Source organism: Pantherophis guttatus, chromosome 9 (genome assembly GCF_059756535.1).
Source record: "Pantherophis guttatus breed Tessera chromosome 9, ASM5975653v1, whole genome shotgun sequence".
NCBI lineage: Eukaryota > Metazoa > Chordata > Lepidosauria > Squamata > Colubridae > Pantherophis > Pantherophis guttatus.
In genome coordinates, this window is record NC_142071.1 from 29,970,001 (window position 1) to 29,995,769 (window position 25,769).

The 25,769-nt window shown below is 48.5% G+C and overlaps 1 protein-coding gene across 4 annotated transcripts in view; it reads right to left on the reverse strand.

Annotated features, from left to right (window-relative positions):
- Nucleotides 1-25,769, reverse strand: part of ABCG4 (ATP binding cassette subfamily G member 4) — a 41,906-nt gene that overhangs the window by 13,196 nt on the left and 2,941 nt on the right. For 2 of the 4 annotated variants that reach the window (XM_087875962.1, XM_087875961.1), the window contains exons 2-7: nucleotides 20,191-20,429; nucleotides 4,592-4,709; nucleotides 3,446-3,578; nucleotides 2,077-2,127; nucleotides 638-783; nucleotides 110-233 (exon numbers count right to left, since the gene is read on the reverse strand). In XM_087875962.1, the coding sequence (XP_087732088.1) occupies nucleotides 110-233; nucleotides 638-783; nucleotides 2,077-2,127; nucleotides 3,446-3,578; nucleotides 4,592-4,709; nucleotides 20,191-20,419 (801 nt within the window). In that variant the 5' untranslated portion in view covers nucleotides 20,420-20,429. Of the gene's footprint in view, nucleotides 1-109; nucleotides 234-637; nucleotides 784-2,076; nucleotides 2,128-3,445; nucleotides 3,579-4,591; nucleotides 4,710-20,190; nucleotides 20,430-24,229; nucleotides 24,755-25,769 lie in introns of those variants that run through there. The other 2 variants (XM_087875960.1, XM_087875963.1) reach the window with 2 other exon arrangements.

Below are 25,769 nucleotides of genomic sequence, written 5' to 3' on the forward strand. Positions count from 1 at the left end.
AGATTCTGAGCCCTACAGGCATCCTCCCGCCATTCGGCCACCATCGTGACATTCCGGTCACTGCTCGATTGAGAAAGTTGGCTCCTGGGAGTCTCGCGGAAGGCCTCACCTTGTCAAACTTTTCAAAGAGCTTAGCGCTGGGCTGGTGGATGGTGCAGATGATGGTGCGGCCCCCTTGGGCCAAGGATTTCAGGAGGGAGACCACTTGGTAGCAGGACGTGCTATCCAGTCCGCTGGAGAGGCAGAGAAAGAGGGGACAAAACAGCTGTGGGCAATGGGCACAAGGACAGAGTTGGGGTGGGGGTGGAATTCTAGACCTGTGGCACAATTGCAACTTTTGTGTTTCCATTGTGCATTTCTATAACAGTCATTCTTCTTTTTCCCCTGTCTTGGGTAAATGGGATTTTAATAAATAAAAAAAAAAGCTTTCGATTCTGGCACTGAACCCAAAGCATTCTTGATTTCTTCTACAAGTTCTTCTCTACTCGTTGGTCTGATCCTGCCTCAACATCCCACCAACTTCTTGGAACATTCTCACCAATGTTCTGTAAGATCAAACAAGGCTTAGGATCGAGAGGATGGGGTCACAGTCCTCTAGATGTAGGCAGGGACCAGAGGTGGGTAGTCTGTCACTTACCTGGTGGGCTCGTCAAAAAACATGACTGGAGGATTGTTGACCAACTCAAGGGCGATGGCAAGTCGCTTGCGTTGTCCTCCAGAGAGAGAGGAGGTTCGGGTGTGGGCACACTCCAGGAGTCCCAAGGCAGTCAAGATCTCGTTTACCTGATTGCAAGAAAAGAATTCCCATGAGAAATGGGCCATGACCCATCCTTTAGGCCAATGCTTCTCAGTAACTTTAAGAACTGTGGACTTCAACTCCCAGAATTCCTCAGCCAGCATGAGGAAATCCATCCATCTTAAGGACATCAGTTCAATGGATCTGTGGATTTCTGGAGCTGAAGTCCACCCATCTTAAAGTCACTGGTCCACTGGATTGGTGGACTTCTCAGAGCTGATGTCCACTCATCCTGAATATGCTAAATTTGAGAAACACAGTGTCATGAAGGACATCTCAACAGAGGTAGACCAATTCAGGTCAAACCTCAGTCCCCTGGGACATCTACTGAGTGACTCCAATTTCAGCCTTTCCTTATTCCCTCTCTTAGACAGGAAGCTATGGGGGACCCCAGACTCTGCCAAGACCCCCTGACCAGATGCTACGTTTACCAGTTTGGGAAGAGCCAAGCTTGTCAACGATGGTCTTAGCTTAGACTTGACTTAGCAAGGCGTCAGCTGCAAACAGCTTGTTGTGGTCCACCAGCAGCCTGCGGAGCTAGCAGTGGAGTTAGACAGTGAGGAGGCTGGGGAGGACAATGGGCCAGTCCTGGAGTCAGGGGAAGGCCCGGATGAGGGCTCTGCGTTGGAGGCAGAGATGGGGCCAGGGCCATCTGGGAGCGATGCACGGACTCCGGAGCCTCCAGAGTCAGACAGCAGAGAGGCAGAGGAACAGGAGGAGCCTGTTCCTAGTGCACGTAAGAGAAGAGCTGCCAGAAGGCAAGAGCAGCTAAAGCAAAAGGGACAACTCAGGAGTAAGGCCAGGAGATGATTGGCCCCTCCCATAAGGCTTAAAAGAGCAGCAAAGGCTCTTGGGCTCCTTGTAGGAAAGCAACGTTGCTACATTTGTTTCTTGTCGGTGTCTCTTGTTTCTGAACTTCGTGGGGCTTTGCCAAGAAAAGCCTTTGGCAGGGTGCCAAAGAAGACAAAGGTTTGTGATAAGGCCAAAGGATTTTTTCTGAAGGACTTGTTTTGGAATTAACTGGGACTAAGCTGAGAATGAAGTAATTCTCAGCTGTTCTAATAAAATATGTTTGTTTAGGACTGATTGTGTTTGGTAATAACTACTTGGGCCTAGGTCACAACACAGCCCTTCTCAGATGAGTAAGCTGAAGAGATGGGAGAACATCCATCCGTCCACTTGCTAGGAATCCAAACCAGCCAGAAAGAGCTTCATTGCGTGGCTGAATGTCCCACCTCCACTTCTTGAGCTTTCACAGACAACCGAGGATGCCAACTTACCAGCTCCTTCTTCACTTCTTGCTTCTCCTTCAGCTTCAGGTTGGCTGAAACCTGAGTGGAGAAAAAGAAAGGATCTCATTCTTTGCTTTGCTTCTAGGCCAGGGGTCAGCAACCTGCGGCTCTGGAGCCGCATGTGGCTCTTTCACCCCTCTGCTGCGGCTCCCTGTCGCCGCCACAATTTTGAGAGGAGCTTCCGGTTATGGGGAGGAAAAGCATGGCGGACCAGGAAGAGACTCTATGGCAAAGGACGGGTTTTCTGGTCAGCTCTACAATTGATAGAGCTTTCAGTTAGGACAGGTAGAGGAAAAGGAATGCCGCGCTAGGAGGAGACTCTATGATGGGGGAACCTGGCTTCCTGTTAGGACCTTTGTGGCTCTTTGAGGGTTTAAGGTTGCCGACCCCTGTTCTAGACTTATTGGGGCAACTGGTTTGGAAAGTCCTGGGTTCAGCATCCTTTTTTTCCGGAGGTGAGGTGCCCCCTAACGATATCCCATTTCTCCCATCAGTTGAAGGTCTCTATTTATTTATTTATTTTATTTTATTTTTTAAATTTGATTTATATGCCGCCCTTCTCCGGAGACTCAGGGCGGCTTACAATGCGCTAAGCAACAGCCTTCATCCTTTTGTATATTTTATACAAAGTCAGCTTATTGCCCCCACAAACTGGGTCCTCAATTTACCTACCTTAGAAAGGATGGAAGGCTGAGTCAACCTTGAGCCTGGCGAGATTCGAACTTACTAATTGCAGACAACTGGAGTTAAATTACAATGCATTAGTCTGCTGAGCTATCCAGGCTCCTATAAATATTAAATATTTAATAAATACTTTGGCCACCTAATGAGAAGGAAGAAAGGACTCACTGGAGAAGAACCTAATGCTGGGAACGATTGAGGGCAAAAGAAGAAGGGGACGGCAGAGAACGAGGTGGCTGGATGGAGTCACTGAAGAAGTCGGCGTGAGCTTAAATGGACTCCAGAGGATGGTAGAGGACAGGAAGCCTGGAGAAATGTTGTCCATGGGGTCGGACACAACTTCACAGCTAACAACAACAACGATTTAATTTTATTTTTTTTTAATTTGATTTATATGCTGCCCTTCTCCGAAGACTCAGGGCGGCTTACAATGCGCTAAGCAATAGCCTTCATCCTTTTGTATATTTTATACAAAGTCAGCTTATTGCCCCCACAAACTGGGTCCTCAATTTACCTACCTTGGAAAGGATGGAAGGCTGAGTCGACCTTGAGCCTTGGCGAGATTCGAACCCTGCAGTAATTGCAGGCAGCTGGTCTTAATAACCGGCTTAATAACAGGGTGCCTTAAACCCCTGTACTACCAAGGATCCAGGATTGCAAGCTTTCCTCCACTCACCATCATGGCTTCCCTCACGGTGAGATGAGGCATCAGCATGTCGTCCTGCATAATGTAGCACGACATCTTACGGAAAGTCCTCAGCCCCCTTGGATGTCCGTTCACAAGGATTTGGCCTTTCATGCCCGTTTCCCTGAAAGTAAGAAATACAGAAAGTGGCAGGTTGAAGAGCTGATGCTCCTTAGACCTGATGGCGCGCAACCTTGGCATCATTAAGGCTTGTGGGCTCCCAACTCCCAGAATTCCCCAGCCAGCCAATCCTGGAAGTCGACATCTACAAGTCTTAACGTTGCCAACGTTGGATACCTCTGCCTTAGAAACTTGACTGCCTTGGATTTAAAGCTGAATTTCCTAACAGTGGCAATTTCCAGCTATATGGACTTCAACTCCCAGATTTTCACAACCGGCACAGCCATTTCTGAGAATTCTGGGATTGAACACTGATTTTTTTTCCTTAGGAGAGCCTAAATTTTTTGCTCACTTCTTCATTGGCTAGAATTTAGTTTTAGGCTTGGGGGGACCAGCAGAGAGAGGATGCTGAGCAGGGAGATAAGGGGTCTCTGCCTCCTCCACTAACTTCTGGAAGGTTTAAACTCAGAATTGGAGTCGGGAAGGTCTCCAGTTTATTTCACTGTTATTCTGGGCAATGAGGCACCCAACGTAAAGGTAAAGGTTCCCTCGCACATATGTGCTAGTCGTTCCCGACTCTAGGGGGCAGTGCTCATCTCCGTTTCAAAGCCGAAGAGCCAGCGCTGTCCAAAGACGTCTCCGTGGTCATGTGGCCGGCATGACTCAACGCCAAAGGCGCACGGAACGCTGTTCCCTTCCCAATAAGGTGGTCCCTATTTTTCTACTTGCATTTTTTACCTGCTTTCGAACTACTAGGTTGGCAGAAGCTGGGACAAGTCACGGGAGCTCACCCCGTTACGCGGTACTTGGGATTCGAACCGCTGAACTGCCGACCTTTAGATCAACAAGCTCAGCGTCTTAGCCACTGAGCCACCGCGTCCCTTGAGGCACCCAAGGATTGTCCTAAATCAACCCGAAGATGTTGAAGAAGGTTATCTGGGCATTTGTCAGGATACAGGACCAAATCTTCCCATGAAAAATCAAGCTGTTTCCACACAAAGGAAGCGTTTTTCTCACCGGTATCCAGCCAAGAGGTTCATCAAGGTGGATTTCCCAGCTCCAGAAGGTCCCATAATACCAATCAGTTCCCGACGGCAAAATTTCCCAGAGAGGCATTTTAGCAAGGTCTTGTATCCTGGAAAAGAGAATAGGGAGATAAAGGTACTCGAGTGGTCTCGGTGAGCAAAGGCGATGGGCTTTTTCATTCATTGATCGTATCTTTCAGCCAGCTAGTGGGACCAAGAAGAAGGGCCTTCTTCTTCTCCCTGTCGAATATCATTCCTGCAGAAGTAAAATTGAAAATAAAATGTTATAGATCTCTTCTCTTAAGGAAGTCCATCGGATGGGCCTTCTCCAGGGGTGAAATCCAGCAGGTTCTGACAGGTTCTGGAGAACCGGTAGCAGAAATTTTGAGTAGTTTGGAGAACCGGCAAATGCCACCTCTGCCTGGTCCCAAGTGAGGTGGGAATGGGGATTTTGCAGTATCCTTCCCGGTAGTAAAAAAAATTGGATTTCACCACTGGCCTTCTCTGTGGTGGCTCCATCCCTGTGGAACATCATCCCTATGGGAATAAGATCATCCCTATGGGCCTTGGTAGTACAGTGGTCTAAAGCACCCTGTTATTAAGACCAGCAATTACTGCAGGTTCGAATCTCGCCAGGCTCAAGGTTGACTCAGCCTTCCATCCTTTCTAAGGAGGTAAATTGAGGACCCAGTTTGTGGGGGCAATAAGCTGACTTTGTATAAATATATAAAAAGGATGAAGGCTATTTTTTTTTATTATTATTATTATTATTATTTTAATTTGATTTATATGCCGCCCTTCTCCGGAGACTCAGGGCGGCTTACAATGTGTTAAGCAATAGCCTTCATCCTTTTTTGTATATTTATACAAAGTCAGCTTATTGCCCCCACAAACCGGGTCCTCATTTAACGCATTGTAAGCCGCCCTGAGTCTCCGGAGAAGGGCGGCATATAAATCAAATTAAAAAAAAAAAGATTGGAACTAAGATGTTATAAATCTTAGAGCAGGACAAGAAGCAATGGGTGGAAGCTAATCAAGGAGAGAAGCAACCTAGAACTAAGGAGAAATTTCCTGACAGTGAGAACAATTAACCAGTGGAACAACTCGCCTCCACGAATTGTAAATGCTCCAACACTGGAAGTTCTTAAGAAGATGTTGGACATCCATTTGTCTGAAGTATTGTACGGTTTCCTGCCTAAGCAGGGGGTTGGACTAGAAGACCTCTAAGGTCCCTTCAAACTTTTGTTATTCTATTCTAAATCTCCCCACCTGGTGGAACGAAGAAGGGCCTTCTCCGTGGTGGCTCCATCCCTGTGGAACATCATCCCTATGGGAATAAGATTGGAACTAAGATGTTATAAATCTTATAGGGGCTTGGCTTGGTGGGCGTGGCATGGCTTGGTGGGCATGGCTTGGTGGGCGTGGCAGGGGAAGGTTACTACAAAATCCCCATTCCCTCCCGATCAGCTGGGACTCGGGAGGCAGAGAATAGATGTGGGCAGGGCCAGTCAGAATTTTTACTACCGGTTTTCCGAACTACTCAAAATTTCCACCACCGGTTCTCCAGAACTGGTCAGAACCTGCTGAAACCCACCTCTGCCCTAAAGTCATGATTTTGCTAATGGAACTGGAGACCCCAGAGTGATACGGAAACCATCAAGTGGTGGCTTTGATTATTGTCACCGGAGAGTCAGGGGTTTATTTGTCCTGGGGTTTTACTTCTCTGGGAGAGACCTGGCCCATAAAATCGCCGAGAGTTATCCATGACTGAATGGATAAACTTTATCATCATTTGTTTCTGTAAGCTACTTAGAATCACCGCGAGTGATTTGTGGGGTGGGGGGTGGGGGCGCATATAAGGCAGACGTGATCCAGAACATTTACTGAAGACCACAGGATTCGCCTACCGCGCACAATTGAGTGCTTAGTCGATCGATAAGGGCTATTTTCCACGCCAAAAGGAGCATTTGCGGAAACTTAACTGCATGAAATCAGAAATGGAAAAATCCATATTTTTCGTGTTGCTCGGGCTTGGTTAATGGGTTTTTCTGCACCAGAAGTGCCGGAAAGGAAAAGGGACGCTTTAGGTCCTCGTGTTTTCTCTGTCCTTCAATCGGGTGCCCTCTTCATCCGTGATCCGTTCTCAAGTTTGTCACGAGCCACCAAAGGGGTCTCCTCCTCCCACGTGAAGAACGGTGGCGAGCTAATGGAAGGCTGGCTCCCGTGGGCTCAGGAGAGCAACTGCCAGTCACTCTGGATTGTCACTCAAGGATTCAAGCCCCTGCATCTCCAGAAATCAACCCTGTCCTAAATAAATGATCAAATTAGCCATCTGAAGCAATTCTAGGGTACCACCACTAGAGGGAACCAAAGCATCAACATTACATTCCCTTTGTTGGTTCAGGACCATCCAGAGGGAAAGGATGAAGTTCTACCATCTTTTATTGCAGTCACAGACCAGAATTGTGATGGTTTGGCTGGGGAATTCTGGACATGGCTGGCTGAGGAATTATGGGAGTTGAAGTCCACCCCATCTTAAAGTTGCTGAGGTTGAGAAACACCGCTCTAAATACAGGAGCTGGAACATCTAAGGTTCAACTTGATGTCTATGACGTGAGTGCCAAAAGCCCCAAAACCAAAATTATTGGATTATTTAATTTATATAACTATCCTCCAGCAAGCAAAATACTGGCTTACAAATGTATCAGGCTCCGTTCCTGAGGCTCCGATTCTGTCTAATGCTGCTCTAACTCCTGAAGTCTTCAAGTTTTATACATATAAATATGTATTTTATCTATTTTATAAGAAATAGGTTTCTTATAAAGATCCATAAAGTTTCTTGTCCCCATTTTGCCTTTTCTATTCAGGGCAATCGATGCAATCGAGATTTATTAATTGCCCTTTAATTACTTCATTGCCCTTCCAGAAATAGGGGAGGAGAGAGGGAGAGGGAGAGAGAGATGAAATTTTGAGAGAGAAAGAGAGAGAGAGAGAGAGAGAGAGAGACAGAGACAGAGAGAGACAGAGACAGACAGAGACAGAGAAAGAGAGAAAGAGACAGAGAAAGAGAGAGAGAGAATGAGAGAAAGAGAGAAAGAGGGAGAAAGAGAATGAGAGAGAGAACGAGAGAAAGAGAGAAAGAGAGAAAGAAGGAGAGAGACACAGAGACAAAGAGAATGAGAGAGAGAATGAGAGAAAGAGAGAGAGAGAGAAAGAGAGAGAGAGAAAGAGAAAGAGAAAGAGAGAAAGAGTGAGAAAGGCAGAAAGAGGGAGAGAAAGAGAGAGAGAGAGATGGTAAATCAAAAGCTATTTTCTGCTTCTCTCCTTTTCCGGTTCCAAAATTCACCAAAGAGAGAAAAACAGCAGCGTAAGAGGAAAAAGAGCTTGCTTTCAGGGGCTTCAGGAGGATAAAATGCTGAGCTGGACTATTCACGTTATATTTAAGAAAGAAGGCATAAATTAAGAATGCAGTTCCAGTAAGGAACTTTTAAATTTTGTATGCTGGTTGGGTTTTTTATTTTATTTTATTTTTTTATTTTATGCTTTTAATATTTTATCGGACACCGCCCAGAGTCTCTGGATGAGGGACGGTTCTTAAATGGGAACCGTAAAATAAATATTTTGCTTGGAAAAAATTAACTCCTGGTCACTTCTGCATTCTGCTTCTGAGGCCATTTGCTCAGAAAACAGCCCCTTCCCACCTCTGGTGGGCTGGAGAACATTCTAGACTGGAGCAGAGGTGCTGAGAACGGGTGGTGGAGGGAGGGACGGGTGGTGGTGGTGTTGAATCCACTGAAGATTAAGCCTCGTCCATGCTAAACATGCAGCATGCATGCAGTATGCAGCAAATGCCTCCTCGGGGGTTCTAAGGACGGCAGCCGCAGTGGGTTTTTTGCAAAGCTCTAAGCCTGTTCTGCAGTCAGCGTGGAGGATGCTTGGAGACCCCACCTCCCTACCACCACACACGCACACACACACACACCTTGTGCACACTCCCTTCCTGGGCCGTCACGCCCCCCCCTCCTCCCCCGCAACGCTGCCACTCAGCTGAGGGAGGCGGGCAGCTACTCGGGTTCATTGACTGGCAGTAACCTTGTCTCGCTGGCTGGCTCACGCCTGCCAGCTGCAAATCTTGCTCAGCAGAGAGCCCAGCCTTTTCTGCAGCATTGGATTTCGTTTTTTATTTTTTGAGCCGGGGCCAAAGAGCGGCTCAAAGGCCCTCGGTTCTCAGCTTCTGACGTGTAGAAGAAGAAGAAATGGGTTCCCGCAAAACGAGAGCTGCGAGGCCAGATTTCCCAAGCGCTGGGACGTTTCAAACCAGGTTCCCACGGGACTCGGACAGGCCCCTAAGTCATGGGTCTCTCTTTCTCTCTCTCTCTCTCCTGACCTCCCTGGGTTAGCGCACCAGATGTTGGCGCACTGCTGCGCATGTCAGCAGAGAAGAGGCCAGTAGGATCTGCCAAGCGATACTCAGGAATTCTCAGCCGAGGAACCGAGAGAAAGGAAAATGCGCTTCACACGTATGCACCATGCACACTTGCGTTCACATGTGTCCCTTTGCCACATGTGTCCCTTTGCCACATGTGTCCCCTCTTGCCTGCTCTCCGGCCCCAGAACAGCCTTGTCCAACCTGACATTATGCATCTAAACCAGCGGTCCGTGAGAAAATTTTGGTGGTCTGCAGAAAAATTATTTGCATTTTTTTATATTGCACTAAATCAGGGGTCCCCAAACTACGGGCCCTGCAACGGATATGTGCAATGAATGTTTGTGTTGCTGCAGAGAGTCTCCCCCTTTGGGTTCTTTTTGTGTGGGTTGGAGGGGGGAAGAAATTCTGACTCGGGGTCTGCTTCGGCCTCCTGGTGTGGGGCTTTGGGCAAAGGCTGGAGGGAAGCATCACTGGTGGCAAAGAGCCGGAGGGCCTCGTTCCAGTGGGACTGCATCATGGCCTGGAACTGGCTGACCATCTCAGCCCGCTGAGCCTCCAGGCGCCGGTACCTGGCCTTGCACTCCCACAGGTCTTCCCTCTGCTTGGAAAGCCTATGTTCCTAGTCCTCAGTGAGGTGCTTCTGCTGAGCCTCCTTCTCGGTCAGATCCAAATTGAACTGAGTTGTTTTGCCAACTCTTTCTCTTAGCTCCAACAACTGCTTCCTGTTGGGGCTCTAAGGAGTCCGGGCGGGGAGGCGAGGAGGGGCTGGGAGGGGGGGGCGAGTAGAGGCTGGCGAGGCGCCTCTCGACGTGACATTGAGGTGGCCACGCCCACCCAGTCACATGACCACCTAGCCACACCCACCCAGCCGGTCATTAGGCAGATCATATTAGTGGTCCGCGGGATTTAAAATTATGAATTTAGTGGTCCCTGAGATCCGAAAGGTTGGTGACCCCTAATCTAAACTCCAACTCCCGCCCTGCATCCAAACTATTTTGGCACAACCATCGTGATCCCACCCTATAACTCCTGTCCTGCATCCAGACTACAATTCCCATCCTGCATCCAGACTACAACTCCCATGTGGTCCACCTGATCCAGCTTGCCGATGGAGATGCTCAGTCATCCGTATCAGGCAGGATAAGAAACAACGGATGGAAACGAATCAAGGAGAGAAGCAACCTGGGATTAAGGAGAAACTTCCTAGCATTGAGGACAATGAGCCAGTGGAACAGCTCGCCACCAGAGATTGTGGGTGCCCCATCACTGGAGGCTTTTAAAAAGAGGCTTGGACAGTCACTTGTCTGAAATGGTGGAGGGTCTCTTTCTTGAGCAGGGGGCTGGGCTAGATGTCCCTTCCTAGTCCCTTCCAGCTCTATTCGGATTGATGGATGGATGGATGGATGGATTAATCCAGGTCATGGTTGTCCCAAAAATTTAATTTAATTTAACTTAATTAATTCAATGTATATGCTGCCCCTCTCCGAAGACTCAGGGCTGCTCACAATGCATGCTTTTTTCCCCCCAATGGCAAATGGACTTTCTTGGAGTTTTTTTTTCTTTTTCCTTTGAAAACGTTTTGCTTCTCATTCGAGGAGCTTCTTCGGTTCCCTTCACTTCAGCCGGTGGAACTCACAGAACTGAAGAAAACCGGAACGTTTTCAAAGAAAAGAAAAGAAAAAAAAACGCAAGAAAAGTCCAGTTACTTTTGGGATACCTGATCCAGCTCAGCTTCCAGGCAGCAGGCAGAGCTCAAAGCGGTGAAGACGGGGTCAATGGGCACTCCTTCAAATGAAGGAAGGGACCGTGATGGATTTCTCACTTGTTTATTTTTCGCCCAAGCTTTCATTCTTTCCCAATTTACAGTTCCGGGAACTCCTTGGAGGTACCTGAGAGCGCGAGGCCAATTCTGAGGTTGGATGACACCATAATGGGGGGGTGGGATGGGGTGGGGTTGTGTGGCTTGGGTGTGCCACGGTGTGTGGAATGATGGTTGTGCAAAAAAGTGGAAAGAAATGGGACTCCTCTGAGTAGAGGTTGACTTCTGGACACACAAGCCCACTGAGTTTGCTTTTCTTGAGCTTTTCTTAAGATAGAAAACCTTCCTTTCTGCTGAAAAGTTACCTTCCGTTTCAGTGGTGGGTTTCAAAATTTTTTTTACTAGAGGTTCTGTGGGTGTGGCTTGGTGGGCGTGGCAGGAGAAAGATACTGTAAAATCTCCATTCCCACCCCACTCCAGGCGAAGGTTACTGCAAAATCCCCATTTCCTCCCTACTCCAGGGGAAGGATACTGTAAAATCCTCATTTCCTCCCTAGTCCAGGGAAAGGATACTGCAAAATCCCGATTTCCTCCCTACTCCAGGGGAAGGATACTGCAAAATCCCCATTTCCTCCCTACTCCAGGGGAAGGTTACTGTAAAATCTCCATTTCCTCCCTACTCCAGGGGAAGGATAGTGCAAAATCTGCAGTCCCACCCCACTCCAGGGGAAGGTTACTGCAAAATCTGTAAAATCCCCATTTCCTCCCTACTCCAGGGGAAAGATACTCTAAAATCTCCATTCTCACCCGACTCCAGGGGAAGGTTATTGTAAAATCCCCATTTCCTCCCGATCAGCTGGGACTTGGGAGGCAGAGAATAGATGGGGGCAGAGCCAGTTGGAATTTTTACTACCGGTTCTCCCAACTACTCAAAATTTCCGCTACCGTTTCTCCAGAACTGGTCCGAACCTGCTGAAACCCACCTCTGTTCCATTTCCATGTCTAGCCTGAGCTGTGGGGCAGCGATGTCCAATCTTGGCAACTTGTAGACCTGCGGACTTCAACTCCCAGAATTTCCCAGCCAGCCATGCTCCGGAGTTTTCTCAGTGGTCTCTCATTCAAAGAACTAATCAGGTCCTACCATGCTTATCTTGGGGGCATCCGCTTTAGCAAGGAGCTAAACTGCTCCACGTTTTGGTAGAACCAAGGTGTCAAACTCAAGGCCTGCGGGCCAGATCTGCAGCCGTCTGCCAGTGAAAATGGAGCTCAGGGGGTGCGTTGCAGCCAAAAACGGATCCCTGGCGACTGCGCATGGACCTCCCAAGCTCTGTTTACGCTGGCGGAGGGTTGCAGGAGGCCATTACGGCTGAAAATGGAGCTCGGGAGGCTACGGTTTTGCTGGCAGAGCACTTGGGCCCCCGACACTTGGCCCATGCCAACTCCAATTTTCTCCTCAATTGTTTTTATTGGGCATAGTTAAGGGTTTTTCAATGGGTGAAACAAAATCGATATTGTATATGGTGACAGCAGCTAGGTTACTGATTGGTCAATATTGGAAGAGATGTTATGCCTACTATTGAAGAATGGACTTTGAAGGTGGCCAGTTTTGCAGAAATGGCGAAGATATCAGCATATTTAAAAGACCGGACTCAAGAGACCTATGCATGGGAGTGGAAGAAATGGATAGATTATGTGCCGAATAAATACCAAACTAGGAAGTACCAGATAGCCTTTAGTTGAATGTTGTGTAGAAATGTATAGTATATAGGGGGTAGAATAGTTCAATGTTATGTAGACATGTATAGTACACAGGGGGGAGAATAGAAGGGTGGTAAAGTATGATATAATATGATTTGGATTTGGATTTCACCTTGGGGAAGTCATGGGAGGAGGGGAGGGCTAGGGAGGGAAAGGGGGGGGAATGGGAAAATTTGTACTTGTAAAACTTTTTCAATTAAACAAAAAAGTTGGCCATGCCCATCCTAGCCCCCCTGAGGTCACCAACTCTGATGTGGCCCTCGATGAAATCGGGGTTTGACATCCCTGGGGTAAAAAAAAACCTACGGTGAAGAATGACTAGGCATCACCAAGCATCCCTTGGCTGCGGTCATGGTTAAAAAAGGCACGTACCCAGGGACGAATTGACCCAAATAAAAGGGAACTTGAGGGGCATCCGAAAACAATGTCATGGTTCCGGGATGGTGAGATCAGAGGAGGTCATCGATCAGATCGTCTCCGAAAAGTCTGCCTTGCCTTCTGAGGATTTATGAGATGCGATGACTCACATCTGGCGGTACATTTTCCAAAATTGGAGCGGCAACTGCCTTTCCTGATGGCATCACCTTGGAGCCCATTAATCAGGGGAAAGGCGCCAAAGTTGGGGTGAAGATACAGGGTGGGCCTCTCCAACGCCCTCCATCTCGGTCAAATGTTTCTTCAATACGGTGATTGCGTTGACATCTTGCAACATAATCGATGATGGATCGAATTGTCTGAGCTTTGTTGTTTCTTTCTAGGTGTTTCATTATCCAACTGTGTTATCTAGTTAGATAATCTGTTATCAGATTATGTGTTATCTAGTTAGATAATCTGTTACCATAGTCTCATGATGTTCCTTAGTTGGGTAATGAAATGCGTGCAGAAAAACAACTAAATCCAAAGCCAACTTTTGGCAAAAGAGGTGCCATAAAGCAACTTATGATTGAAATGGGTGTGTCCCACTTAGAACAATTTATCGAGATGGGGTTTTCCCCGTGGCAAAACCACAACAGGCCATTCTCCTTCCTCCTTCTTTTGTAAGGCTAGTCCTCAACGTACGACAACACAACGGAGCCCAACCTTTCTGTTCTTAAGTGAGACATTGGTTTAAGTGGCTTTTAAGTTGGTAAGTTACTAACACAGCTGTTGAGGGAATCTTGGCTTCCTCGTTGAGTTTTGCTTGTCGGAAAGTCAGAAAATGTGATCGCACGATCCCGGAACACTGTAACTGTCATTAATCGGAGCAAAAGCTGATCTCCGTCTCTGAACGGATCTCTTTCGCTCACCTTCCCGTTCTTCACAAAACAGTCTTTTTTTTTCTACCTTAAGCCCCTGGCAGTCCCAATTCTTCCTTTTATTTCTGGGCACTAACAACTGGCACCTTTGAAAAGAGACTAATTAAAGCAGCTGCTTCCTACGTCTCTCCTGCATTCTGCCCACCGATTCATATCCGAGGAACCGTTCCGCTACTCACCCACGCGGGGAAAGGATCCCCAGGGAGTTCAGAGAGGAGGGGAAGGGGGATGGAAGGCAGCTAAATTTATCATCTTCTCAACATCTGCTGCTCTTCAGAATCTGAAGCGTTTTGGCCTGGGGTTCTTCCCGGGGAACGAGGCAAGGGACACGTCTTTTGCATGTGCCAAGCGTGACTTTGGAAAACCTTTCCATGCCTCTCGACTCAGAATTTCAGTTCCTGGGCTCAGAAATAGGGGCCTGACAAGCGGGTCAGAGAAGGGATGTCTTGTTCGGCTCACATCCGAGATGGAAAGATCCACCTCGGATACATACCTTGGGAAGCTGCCTTGGCTTTGGACAAAGAATCTGATGGCAGATACACGTGTCCCAGGCAGGGGTGAAATCCAGCAGGTTCTGACAGGTTCTGGAGAACCGGTAGCGGAAATTTTGAGCAGTTCGGAGAACCGGCAGCGGAAATTTTGAGTAGTTCGGAGAACTGGCAAATACCACCTCTCAGAGTGAGATGAGAATGGAAATTTTGCAATATCCTTCCCCCAGGAGTGGAGAGGGAATGGGGATTTTGCAATATCTTTCCCCCAGGAGTGGGAAAGGAATGAGGATTCAGAAAACGGTAGTAAAAAAATTAAATTCCACCACTGGTCCCAGAATAATGTTGCATGACTTAATCGTGGCCATCAACGCCCTAATTAACAACTAAACACCACACACCACCAGGCACCGCATAAATACTTCATCTCCTGGCCTTACTCCTGAGTTGTCCCTTTTGCTTTAGCTGCTTTTGCCTTCTGGCAGCTCTTCTCTTACGTGCATTAGGAACAGGCTCCTCCTGTTCCTCTGCCTCTCTGCTGTCTGACTCTGGAGGCTTCGGAGTCCGCGCATCGCTCCCTGATGGCCCTGGCCCCATCTCTGCCTCCGACGCAGAGCCCTCATCCGGGCCTTTCCCAGACTCCAGGACTGGCCCATGTTCCTCCCCAGCCTCCTCACTGCCCGACTCCGCTGCCAGGTCCGCAGGCTGCTGGCAGACCACAACGCCCACGTTCAATGAAACCAGGAATGGGATCCTGGCTTAGAAGCACAGCACGTATTCCGCCTGCAGCAAGTTTCAAGATGAATTCCTACAAAGACTTTTGGGCGCAACGTCTTTTGAAAAGCATTGCAAATCCTAAACTGAAGACACCATTCAGGCCACTGTTGTTGTCCTCCTGCCCAGCCCTGGAATCTCAAGACCATCCATACCAGCTTTCTTTGGGACAAGATGACCCAACATTTCAAGTGACTTAATTCAGTGAGTCCCATCCCAGCTCTTTATCTCTTTTCTAATGAAACATCTCATCTTTTCTAGGCCCTGTTTTTTGTGACGAATGAAAGCAACTGGATGCGTCCCAGGATAATGTTGCAGGAGCCAATCTGGGTCGGTCAACAAGACTTCTGAGCTTTCGGACTTCAAGGGAACTTCTTCTTTCTACCAGAATGTCTCTCTACCTTCGGGTAGAAGTTCCTTGAAGATGGGCTCCAGCACGAGTCCAAAAACCTCTAGTCCTGGTGACCAACCCAAAACTCCAGTTTTTGTGGTTCAAGGTTGCTGAACTCCAGGACCATCCTAACCCAACTAAAACCAACATCTGTCAACCTTGTAAGGTAGTCCAGGCAGGACTCGATATCCCGATTCGCTGGGATATAAAGCAGTGGTGAGTTGCTACCGGTTCGCCCCGGATCGGGCAAACTGGTAGCGGTGGTGGCGGGAGGCTCCGCCCCCCCCCCAGACGCACCCAGATGCATTGCACAAGCACGCCCACGAGCAAACGGGTAGCAAACGAAATTGAAACCCACAACTGATATAAGGTCAGGGGTCTGCAACCTTAAATACTCAAAGAGCCATTTGGACCCGTTTCCCACAGAAAAGAAAACACCGGGAGCCACAAAACCTGGGTGGGCGTGGCCAAGTCAATGTCACTCACTTCCACCAGTCACATGACCCCCCCTAGCCACGCCTACTCATTAGCTGGTCATTAGGGCAGAGAACCAGTTGTTAAAAAACACCGGGAATCACAAAATCCTTTTGACATCTCTCTCTCTCCCCTCCTTCCCTCCCTCCCTCTCTGTATCTCTCTATGTCTCTTTCTCTCCCGCTCTTTCTGTATCTCTCTATATATCTCTCTCTCTCCCTCTTTGTATCTCTCTATGTCTCTCTTTCTGTATCTCTCTCAGTCTCTGCCCTGGCTGCTCCTCCATCCCCTGCTGTCGCCCTTACCTTCTCAGGCCAGGTGAGGAGTGACTGGGAGGGGTGGGCGAGGGGCGGGACCAGCCAGTGGTGGGATCACCTGACAGGGAGCCACAGCAGAGGGCCCAAAGAGCCACATACGGCTCCAGAGCCACAGGTTGCTGATCTCTGATATAAGAGGACACGGGCACAGACTCACAAAATTCTATTATTACAACCAATCTCGACAAAAGTGGGTTGATTTCCTAATCCGGTCTCTCAAATAGCTCTGTTATCAACTACCAGGTCTGTTCTCTATTTCTCATACAGAGGTGTTTAATTTGGGAAGCAAAGGTGCATCGTTGATGTAATCTCCCTTGGAAATTCCCCAAATTCTTCTTCTAGGGAGAATACACCCTAGAGAACAATGGGAGCGGCTTGGTCCCGGAGGGAGAACTGTGTGAGCTGGCACTAGAGAAAATAATCCAGAGGGATTTGGTGGTTTCTATTGCTACGGGTAGATCCTGGGTTGGATAAGTGCAAGGAAAGCTGGCTGTGGAGCATGGGCCTCCGCAGCTAGCTCCTCAAGGGTTAGGGAGAGGATATGATCAACCTCAGGGGTTATGAGAATGGGAGAGAGATTGCAGCTCTATCCAGTAGGGGAGATAGGACAGGGGTCCTGGATGGGCCTGCTCATAACAAGGACGATAAGCAGTCAGAAGTTCTCCCTTTCAGGGGCTGCCCCAAAGAAGAGGGAGTCAAGCTATTCTCCAAAGCACCTGAGGGTAGAACAAGAAGCAACAAGTGGAACCTAATCAAGGAGAGAAGCAACTTAGAACTAAGGAGGAATTTCCCGACAGTGAGAACAATTAATCAGTGGAACAACTTGTACTTAGAAGTTGTGAATGGGCAACACTGGAAGTTTTTAAGAAGAAGTCGGATAACCATTTGTCTGAAGTGGTGTAGGGTTTCCTGCCTAAGCAGGGGGTTGGACTAGAAGACCTCCAGAGTCCCTTCTTCTCCTTCTCCTTCTCCTTCTCCTTCTCCTTCTCCTTCTCCTTCTCCTTCTCCTTCTCCTTCCTCTACTCTACTCTACTCTACTCTACTCTACTCTACTCTACTCTACTCTACTCTACTCTACTCTACTCTACTCTACTCTACTCCGTTCCATTCCATTCCATTCCATTCCATTCCATTCCATTCTCTAGTTCAGGGACCTTTTCCCACGGCCCCGGATTCCGTCCTTCTGGATATCCTAGCCTTAGGCTACTATTTTGAACATGTAATCTGTCAAGTCTTGACCCCTTGAGGATTTGATCTTGGATGCACGAACAGATCTGGCAGGCATGACCAAAATGTGACCAGCAAAGAGATGGGCGTTTCCTGTGCAGAGATCTTACATGAATTCAGATATTGCAGCAACAGTGACGCTACGGAGAACAAGTAGGTGTGGTGACCACATTCTGTGACAACTCTGTTGTTTCCAGTATCCCTGGTAGGGGGACTGTTGGATGGACGTTGAGTTGCAAGGAGAAGGTGGGAATTCTATGAGTTACTGTCCATCTAAGGTTCCAGAGGTATCTTACCTACATTGACTAATCTCAAGGAATGTTGGTTTAATCTAAAGGGCTTTAGAAGGGGGTTTAGGTCACGGGTCAGGCTCAGAGGTTTATGGCCTCCATGACAAGCAATAGAGAGTCCATCTCACATGCTGGCTCATCGGTCATCCACAGTGACAAATTCCATCTTCCTCAGATGGAGTGGAAAATGAAGGAATCCCAGCTATCTTGGCCTGTGGTCATCTCCCTGGGTCCCACCAGCCTTTCCATGGATGGAAACCTTCTCCAAGCCCCTGGCCTTCAGATAAGTAGAAGCTGTAGTCTCAGAATGTCTGGAACAACTCTTGTTATTTCCAGTGTCCCTGGTGTGGGGAATGTTGAGTGGATGTTGAGTTGCAAGGAGAAGTTGGGAATTCTATGAGTCCATCTAGGGGTCCAGAAGCATTTTACCTACATGGTGCTTTAATCTCAGGGCTTTAGAAGGGGTTTAGGTCATCGGTCAGGCTCAGAGGTTTATGGCCTCCATGACAAGCAATAGAGAGTTCATCTCACATGCTGGATCATCGGACATCTTCAGTGACAAATTCCATCTTCCTCAGATGGAGTGGAAAATGAAGGAATCCCAGCTATCTTGGCCTGTGGTCATCTCCCTGGGTCCCACCAGCCTTTCTATGGATGGAAACCTTCTCCAAGCCCCTGGCCTTCAGATAAGTAGAAGCTGTAGTCTCAGAATGTCTGGAACAACTCTTGTTATTTCCAGTGTCCCTGGTGTGGGGAATGTTGAGTGGATGTTGAGTTGCAAGGAGAAGTTGGGAATTCTATGAGTCCATCTAGGGGTCCAGAAGCATTTTACCTACATGGTGCTTTAATCTCAGGGCTTTAGAAGGGGGTTTAGGTCATCGGTCAGGCTCAGAGGTTTATGGCCTCCATGACAAGCAACAGAGAGTTCATCTCACATGCTGGATCATCGGACATCTTCAGTGACAAATCCCATCTTCCTCAGATGGAATGGAAGCACCGGGGAATCGTCGGAAACACGTGTCAAACCCTCCACATGTCTTTCGTACAACAAATGTGGCAAATCCTTTGCGCTGCTTATTACTTTCCCTTTTAGTAATAAACTGACTGTGGAGTCCACAGAGTTTATGGATTGTGGTTTTAGTAGAGTTAGACCATGTATAGTTGACAGACTGGATTTTTTTTAATCATAGATTGTATCTGTTATTTATTATTTTATTCTAGAATTTTTAATTAAATATTTATTGAGTGTTTTTATCTGTCCTGGTCTCTGGTTTATGACTGCAATACATTTCTATTGACTGATATTGAACGGAAGATGAAGGAATCCCAGCTATCTTGAGTCATTTCTCTGGGTTCCACCAGATCTTTCCATGGATGAAAGGCTGGCCTTCAGATAACCAGAAGCTGCAGTCTCGGGATGTGTGGAAGTTTCTAGATTGGAGATGATCAGCCTTAACTGAGTTAGATGCTTAGGTGGACCAAACTCAGAACTGACTTAAGGATGCTGGAGCAAAACAGCCACTTCTAAGAGGCAGAGCTGTTCCAGCAGGCATATAGCTAGTCTTCAACTTAGGACTGGTCACTTAATGACCATTTGAAGTTACAACGGATCCCAAAAAAAGGACTTAGTTTCCAAGTTCCAATGTCCTGTGGTCTCCTCCCTACCCTACGGATATATGACTACCCTTTTGAGTCCTTGGGAACCAGTCTGAATTGGTGGCCGTTTTCGGTGACCCCGAGATCCTGCGAACAGGATTCAGGATGTTTTTGCTGGAAATTGGCGTATACTTCTGGCAAAAACCATCCCATAGTGAACACTGGACTCACTTAATGGCCACCTCAAGAAGGTTGCAAAATCAGGTGCAGTTCCATGATGAACTACTTTATGATTGTCACAAAGAGCCTTGGTGGCGCAGCAGACTAAAGCACTGTTAAAGTAACACCAGCTGCCTGCAATTATTGCAGGTTCGAATCTCACCAGGCTGAAGGTTGACTCAGCCTTCCATCCTTCTGAGGTAGGTAAAATGAGGACCTGGATTGTGGGGGCAATAAGATGACTTTGTATAAAAAAGAACACCGCTTAGGGGGGCCCAAAAGCCCTACTAAGCAGGTATATACAAAAGGATGAAGGCTATTGCTTAACGCATTGTAAGCCGCCCTGAGTCTCCGGAGAAGGGCGGCATATAAATCGAACCAATAAATAAATAATAATAAACCTACAGCTGAAATTATGGGTTCAATTATGGTCATGAGCTGAGAACTACTTCTTTGCTTTCTGTGCGTCATGCAGAGATGCCTACAGACATCAAAGCCCATGGAAGAAATGTCCTTCAATCTCGATTGGCACCTGCCAGGGTTAACATCCTCCTCCGAGGGACTGCCATCCTACCTCTTTTCCGCCAGCAAGAGCCTTCCCGGACCGAATACGACAGGTCGATGAACTCGATGTCCACAGCTGACCGCTTGGGCAAATGGGAGAACCTCTGAGCCTCCGTGATGTGGTTCTCCACCTTCTTCAGGTGGGTGGTCAGGAAGGAGCCATCCTGCGAGCTAGCGTTGCAGACAGAGTCCTCCAGGGCAATGGAGACACAGGTGGGATCGAGGGTCCTCTCCGCCATAGCTGCTCCTCTGTTGAGAAGGCAAAGGAAACAGAGGTGAAAGTTCTGCTCTTCAGGTGCTCTCCAAGGTCATGGATGGCCAACTCCATCCACCACAGCAGGTGGGGGCCCTGTGAGCAGGAGATTTCTCAATTTGGGAGAGATTTATGTATGTGTGGTCATGGGCAGCGGGGTGGCCCAGTGGCGAAGACACTCGCCTCCCATTCAGAAGGTTAGAGAGTTTAATCCTAGCTAGTGGCAGATGTTTGTCTCCTAGTACACAAAGAAGAAAAAAATATCTACTGTGAACTCCCTGTGGCGTCAGGAAGGGCATCCGGACAGTAAATGCTCAGCTCCACCCATTCACCCTGACTATACTCCGAACAGGGACTACAAGGCCGTAAAAAGATAATTTCTATGTATGTTAGTCATTCAAGTATGGACTTTGGAACCATAGTTGGTTTAAATCCTGGTTTGATAGGTGAACGTAGCACATCCAAGTTTTAATAGATAAATAAATTGTAAATAACGTCTCATTTCTTAGCAAGGGACTTAGCACTTCGATTTTAGAGACCTGCTTACTGGATACCAGCTACATTAATGAAGAGCTTGGCCTAGTCTTGTCTTTCCTACAACACTAACAAACACTTTCCTTGTCTATAGATTGCAATCAGGTCTCTTTTTTTGCACGAGGAATAGATTTAATTGTTTAAATAGCTTTAATCTAGATCCCAAAGACCAGGGGTCTTCAAACTTGGCAGCTTTAAGATTTGTGGACTTGAAGTCTTTAAGACTTGTGGACTTCAAGTCCACAAGTCTTAAAGCTGCCAGGTTTGAAGACCTCTGCCAAAGAGTATGGAAAGGGGAGACTAAATAAAACAATCAGCTACTTCTTCATTCCATAATTGCATCTGCTCCAGTTTACTCTGCTACATCACATCTTGTTCTAAGAAGTGATTCACACCCCCATCAGTCACCAATGAAGTGCCCCAATTGCTTCTATTTTAAAAAAGGGATGGCATGACAAGAATCAGAACTGGAAATTATGTTCACCATCTTCCTTCCCCTTGCTCATTTCAAAGACGGAAGGGGAAGCACTATCGTTTAAGCCAGGGGTCTCCAACCTTGGCGACTTTTAAGACTTGTGGACTTCAACTCCCAGGATTCCCCCAGCCAGTTGGGGAAATGGCTGCGTTGGCTGGGGGATTCTGGGAATTGAAGTCCACAGTCAGCATGGCTGGAGGAGAGGCTCCTGATTGGTTGGCGGGAAAGGAAACAGCCAGCAGTAGGATGGTGATTTCTCTCGATGCCTGTTGCAAAAAAATCACCCAAAAAAACCAAAACACTGGTTTATATTCAGGGAAGTCCTAGAACAGAACAGAATAACAGAGTTGGAAGGGACCTTGTAGGTCATCTAGTCCAACCCCCTGCCCAAGCAGGAGACGGTAGGAAGTTAGCATGCACCCCTCTCCCAGAAGAATGAAATATTCTAGGAAATATTAAAAAGGCAGAATATGATACCTCCCTGCATGAGAAAAGGAGAAACATGCTCTTGGAAAACAGCCCCCACCTTTGTTAATAGCCCCAGAAAGACTGGGCCATCTTATCTACAAGACAAAAGACCTTCAGCTCCAGGGTGATAGGATTAGCCCTCACTCAAGATCCAAACCAGGACAAAGCCATTAAGCCATAATAGGAATTGCCCAAAGTCCCTTCATTACATCACCCAGCAAGATTCAACCAAGCCTGGGACTCAAGACAACCTACCAAGTTACCCCCGCATGGCCTCATGGGAGTCTGACAACCAATCAGAAGACATTTCTCACACAGGAACAGGAAGCATGTTCAAAGCCCAAGAGAGGGTATAAATATATATCTCTCTCTCTCCCTCTCATCCATGTGCTTGATTGCCCAGGACCTCAAGACCATGTGGGCCTGTCCACCATCAAACCATCTTTCCAATCAGCCTCCATGTGTCCAGGGTCTTTCTTCCCACTTGGAACTGAACCCAGGTGGACATTTCTTCCAACAAGACCCTACTACACCATTACTGACAAATGGCAGTGCAATCTCTTTTTTGAACTTCTGAAGTTGCCTTCAGAAGTTGCCTCCACAACTTCTGAAGGCAAGTTCTGTTCCATTGGTGGGTTGCTCTCATTGTCCTAATCCTGGGGTCGGCAACCTTAAATACTCAAAGAGCCATTTGGACCCATTTCCCACAGAAAAGAAAACACCGGGAGCCACAAAACCTGGGTGGGCGTGGCCAACTCAATGTCACTCACTTCCACCAGTCACATGACCGCCCCCCTAGCCACGCCTACCCAGCCGGTCATTAGGGCAGAGAACCAGTTGTTAAAAAACACCGGGAACCACAAAATCCTTTTGACGTATCTCTCTCCCATCCTTCCCTCCCCCTCTCCCTCTCTCTCTGTCTCTCTCTCTGTCTCTCTCTCCCCCCCCCCCTCTCTGTATCTCTCTGTCTCTGCCCTGGCTGCTTCTCCATCCCCCACCATCACCCTTACCTTCTCAGGTCAGGAGAGGAATGACTGGGAGGGGAGGGCGAGGAGTGGGGCCAGCCAGTGGTGGGATCACCTGACAGGGAGCCACAGCAGAGAGCCCAAAGAGCCACATGCGGCTCCAGAGCTGCAGGTTGCTGACCCCTGTCCTAATTGCCAATGCTCTCATCAATTCCAAGCTAACACAACGAGATGCAACGCTTTAGAGAGGGGATATCAGAAGGACCTTCCCCTTTTCATCCGAGAGGGACTGGACAAAATTGTCACCAGCTCCCAGGTATGCCCACTTGGCATTGAAAGTTGTGTGGGTAGACGAATCAGGAATCTGACTGTCTTTGCTTACAATCCAGTTTGGGGATGAACCTAACCACCAAGAAGGAAGAGGTGCATGTCCTTTTCTCTATCCAGTCTTTTGCCTTTTTCTAATATTAGGATAAGGAACGCGGTGGCTCAGCGGCTAAGACGCTGAGCTCATCGATCGAAAGGTCAGCAGTTCAGCGGTTCGAATCCCTAGTGCCGCGTAACGGGGTGAGCTCCCGTGACTTGTCCCAGCTTCTGCCAACCTAGCAGTTCGAAAGCAGGTAAAAAATGCAAGTAGAAAAACAAGGACCACCTTTGGTGGGAAGGGAACAGCGTTCCGTGGGCCTTTGGCGTTGAGTCATGCCGGCCACATGACCACGGAGACGTCTTCTTTGGAGAGCGCTGGCTCTTCGGCTTTGAAACGGAGATAGGCACCGCCCCCTAGAGTCGGGAACGACTATAGCACATATGTGCGAGGGGAACCTTTCCCTTTACCTTAATATTAGGATATTTTTTTAAAAAAAAAACGGAGACAAGGAAAATGTTTCCAAGCAAATGCTTAAACAGGGATGCTAGCCAAATCTGTTTGGAGGATTAGACCCAAGGCAAAAACTAATAGCTGCATTCAAATGCAAGACAAGGGAGGGAAGGAGGGAGGGAAGGGGGCCTGGAGGGACAATCTCCTGCAAAGGGATTAGAGTCTGATTAGATAGACTGGGGAGGGGAGGAGGGGGAGATGGGGGAGGGGGTGCCATTGAGGTTTTCAGGAGGGGTAAAATAAAGACCCTTCACAGAGCTGAGAGAGAAATCAGCTTCCATCCTGCCCTGTTTTAAGCTGCAGGACATCCGCAAAGCAGGAGGGGAACCTGGGCTGCCAAAGGTGGGTAGGGCATCACACTGGTAGACCGCCCCTCGCTGCTCATTCTCACCCCCCCCCCATCTGACCCCCTCCCCATGGAGAGAGTGGAGATACTCTCTCTCTCTCTCTCTCCAAGCGAGTCCATCATCAAGGCACCTTCTGCCAACCTTGAAACTGACAGTTGGATTACAATGGCCATCAAATCAGGACCTCTGGGTTGGGGGTGAAGGATGCTGCTAGTCCAAGGGTCCCAGCTTCAAAGGGCTAGCAGAAAGAAGAAGGAGGTAGATAGGGAGGTAGGGAGGTGAGGAAGGAAGGAGGGAGGGAGGAAGGAAGGAAGGAAAAGAGGGAGGGAGGAGTTACGTAGGTGAGGAAGGGAGGGAGGGAGGAGGGAAGGAAGGAGAAGAGGAAGGAAGGAAGAAAAGAAGGAAGGAAAGAAAAGAGGGAGGGAGGGAGAAAGGAAGGAAGGACAAGAGGTAGGGAAGTGAGGAAGGAGGGAGGGAGGAAGGGAGGGAAAGAGGGCAGCAGGAGGTACGTAGTTGAGGAAGGGAGGGAGGGAGGAGGGAAGGAAGGAGAAGAGGAAGGGAGGGAGGAGGAAAGGAAGGACAAGAGGAAAGAAGGAAGGAAAGAAGGAAAGAAGGAAGGAAAAGAGGGAGGGAGGGAGAAAGGAAGGACAAGAGGTAGGTAAGTAGGTAGGTGAGGAAGGAGGGAGGGAGGGAGGAAGGAAGGGAAAGAGGGAGGGAGGGAGGGAGGACAAAAGGTAGGTAGGTGAGGAAGAGGAGGGAGGGAGGGAAGGAAGGGAGGGAGAAAGGACAAGAGGAAGGAAGGGAAAGAGGGAGGGAGGAAGGACAAGAGGTAGGTAGTTAGGTGAGGAAGGGAGGGAGGGAGGAGGAAAGGAAGGACAAGAGGAAGGAAGGAAGAAAAGAAGGAAGGAAGGAAAAGAGGGAGGGAGGGAGAAAGGAAGGAAGGACAAGAGGGAGGGAAGTGAGGAAGGAGGGAGGGAGGAAGGAAGGGAAAGAGGGAGGGAGGAGGTAAGTAGGTGAGGAAGGGAGGGAGGGAGGGAGGAGGGAAGGAAGGACAAGAGGAAGGAAGGAAGAAAAGAAGGAAGGATGGAAGGACGGGAGAAAAAGAGGGCGGGAGGGAGAAAGGAAGGAAGGACAAGAGGTAGGTAAGTAGATAGGTGAGGAAGGAGGGAGGGAGGAAGGAAGGAAAGGAAAGAGGGAGGGAGGAAGGACAAGAGGTAGGTAGGTAGGTGAGGAAGGGAGGGAGGGAGGGAGGAGGGAAGGAAGGACAAGGGGAAGGAAGGAAGGAAGGAAGGAAGGAGGGAGGGAGGGAGGGAGGGAGGGAGGGAGGGAAGGAGAGAGGCTGGCTGATGGATCTCTGACCCAGAGCCTGTCCAGTGGGGGGGTGGGGGGAGGAAAGCGCAGGAAATGCCGTTCTGCGCAGGCTCCGCTCTTCTCTCCCCCTCTCCCCCCCCCCTTTGCAAAGCCTGACTAACTGCAGCTTCGGGGGCTGATCCGAGCCAAGGGCTTCTCTGCCGTGTGCCGGGGGGGGGGGCGGAGGAGATCTGAGCAGATCGTTGCCTTCCTTTAGCTGAAATGCCAAAGCCAGGCCGGCTCAGCTCATCCCCGGATCTCCCTCCATCACCCCGGGATTTGCCTTTCAGAGAGACGCTTTCTCTCTCTCTCTCTCTCTC